A 2645-nucleotide genomic window follows, 5' to 3' on the forward strand; every position below is an offset into this window, starting at 1 on the left:
AAAATATATTATAGCATCCATGTTCTTCATTCATCGAAAGGAAGTGCTAAAGACAATCTCACCAAGGCACTGTTGAAGTTTCAATGTTTATTGGTTAAACTGAATACTCAAATCAATAAGCACATATGCACTACAAATTAGTCATTTGACAATTACAAACTTTAACTGAATAGATTATTTGAATGCATTTCTCACACGAAAAGAGAAAGCAATTTGCATTCAAAGATATTTTTGTGACTTCATTTGTTTAATTATCTTGATTATAGCTACATTTGATGACGTTATGTTATCTTTTAGCTATGCTACATAAAATAAAATTAACGCTACTTATGTTTTCCATGATCAAACAGCCATGGAGTGGTTGCACAAGAAACATCGTGTTTTACATCATACCATCTCCACACAAATCAAAATTGTAATGTGACAAATTTTTTAAAGCAAAGCGCAAACAACCATTACCACACCTTGCCATAACATCATGCATGAGATGTGTCAGCAATATAGACCATGCCACGTAACCGTGGGCACAGCATTGTTCAAAAGCTCAATAATGCTAAACAAGACTATAAATTGAATTAAACAAGTAAGTTCCTCATTAGGAGGAAAGGAAAATACTTTTATTGCTGCAGTGAGCCTGCCCAACCGATGGTATGCAAGACCCAGTGCCTGGAACACATAAAAAACAGTAATAATGGATAAGCTTGCAAGCTACCAACAAAAGTGCTGCACAAAAAATAGCCCAACAAAACCTCCCACAGATCAGCACATGCTGGATATCCTCGGATTGCATGCTGCAGGTTCTGCACTGCCTCCTCCCATTTATTAAGGTGGATCTGAAATGTTTTCATTACAACATCCATGTAAATGAATCACTGGGGAATAACATCGTTTCTATCCTAAACCTTCTAATAGAAAGGAAGCAATTATGAAAGCAAAACATAACACTCCCAGCCTAATACCAGACAGAAATAATTGACGAGCAGCATATAAAACCTGCAAGTATCCTAGCCTCCTAAGCGCCCAAAACGCTCTTGGAGACTTCTCTGATGCCTCCTTGCATACGGCAATCTCAAGGCTCTCCTTCCCATCTACATCCAATAAATTACAGAATGCATCCTGCACAAGAAAGTTACTATGCCGTCAATTAAATACTGAATGGAACCCTGAAATAATGCGAAGCATTTGGCTTGGCATAAAAGCAGCAACTCACACCAGCCTCGAAGTCATCTGGGCTGAGGGAAAGCGCCCTTTGGTAACATTTGGACGCCCTCTGAATATCTAGAACGACTGTGCTGTAATAATGTCCTAGCAACCGAAAAGCGGCATTGTCGCCGGGATTTAGTCTCGCAGAAGCCAGAAAATGCTCTGCGGCCCTAGATTTGAAACCCTTGGACTCGTCCCCGCTGACCTCGTCACCCTTTTTCCACAAGTAGATGCCCTGGAACAAACATGAAAGGGGATCAGTGGCGTTAAGGAGCTGGAAGGGGAATGGTGTTGCGGATAAATCAAACATACAAGATTGAAGTGGTTGGAAGGGTTCTCAGGATCGGAATTTAGGGTTTGTTGCAGATGAGCAAGAAGACTTTCCCCTCCCTGCAAGCGAAAACAGATAAGACGGCGGAATATGAGAAAGCAAGAGATATGTGCTAAATTGAGTGTCAGATAGACGAAGGGAAAAGAGAGGAGGACCGTCATTGACGACAGCGAGAGCGCTTTTTAGGAGATTTGAGGGTTAAGACGGATCGACATGAGGGAAAAATGAAACTGTTCGGTAAGCCGAGAAGAATCGCTGGAGTTGCCGTTAGAGGGGCTCTATTCTCATTTCCCTCGAGAAGAAGGCTTTCCCGAAATTCAACCTCCCAAACGAAGGACCGGGCCCCGGCGGACGTTCCGACGGACAACGGTTTCACAATTTTTTTTTTTTTTGGTCTTACGTAAATCGATGTCCAAATATTTCATAATGAGGTTGTTAATCTTGCTGTCAGTGTAATCCTGCAGCCATTAATGTAAATCTATGTCCAAATATTTCATAATGAGGTCGTTAATCTTGCTGTCAGTGTAATCCTGCAGCCATTATTTATATTCTACCTTGATATGTTTGCCCACATATCCCTCACATTTGGACTTTCTAAACTAGATATCTGAAACAGCTTTAAAATTTGTCAAAATTTTACATATTTGCTTAATATTCTTCTTTCCCATGTTGCAAAAAATCAGGAAGTCATAACCATAGACCAAATTCATAACATGGATTAACAAGTTGCTTCTTATTATCATTTAGAGGTTATATCAACTTGAAGGTAATGTAAATAAGGATTAATAAGTTGTTGGTGTTTGACAGAATGGTACATGGAACTTAAAGGAACAGGGCTCAGCATATGGCAATTTCCTCACTCTTTCAACTTATCTCTTAAAAGTTACATTATGTTTAGAACTACAATGACACGAAGCTTTGGAACTCTATTTTAAAACCATATAAATCTTTTTTCACTTGAAAATTATTGCAAAAACTATTGTATGTTGATGACATTTTGAAATTTAAAGGCAGTAAGAGCTCCCTTCTTTTTTTTGTGTAAACAAGCTGAGAATCTTTGCAATATTTTTTATTTTTTGCACTTACACTGCTAAAATATGGGATAGAGTTT

General features: G+C 38.8%; 1 protein-coding gene across 1 annotated transcript in view; it reads right to left on the minus strand.

The window, feature by feature from the left end:
- Window positions 1-1898, minus strand: part of LOC110021321 (tetratricopeptide repeat protein SKI3) — a 92219-nt gene extending 90321 nt beyond the window's left edge. The window contains 6 exon segments of the mRNA XM_020719765.1: window positions 616-666; window positions 750-833; window positions 994-1116; window positions 1211-1438; window positions 1516-1593; window positions 1690-1898. Coding sequence (XP_020575424.1) covers window positions 616-666; window positions 750-833; window positions 994-1116; window positions 1211-1438; window positions 1516-1593; window positions 1690-1695 — 570 coding nt within the window. The 5' untranslated portion in view covers window positions 1696-1898.
- Between the last annotated feature and the right edge of the window lie 747 nt (window positions 1899-2645).

This window comes from Phalaenopsis equestris, unplaced genomic scaffold, assembly GCF_001263595.1.
Source record: "Phalaenopsis equestris unplaced genomic scaffold, ASM126359v1 Scaffold000133, whole genome shotgun sequence".
Lineage (NCBI taxonomy): Eukaryota > Viridiplantae > Streptophyta > Magnoliopsida > Asparagales > Orchidaceae > Phalaenopsis > Phalaenopsis equestris.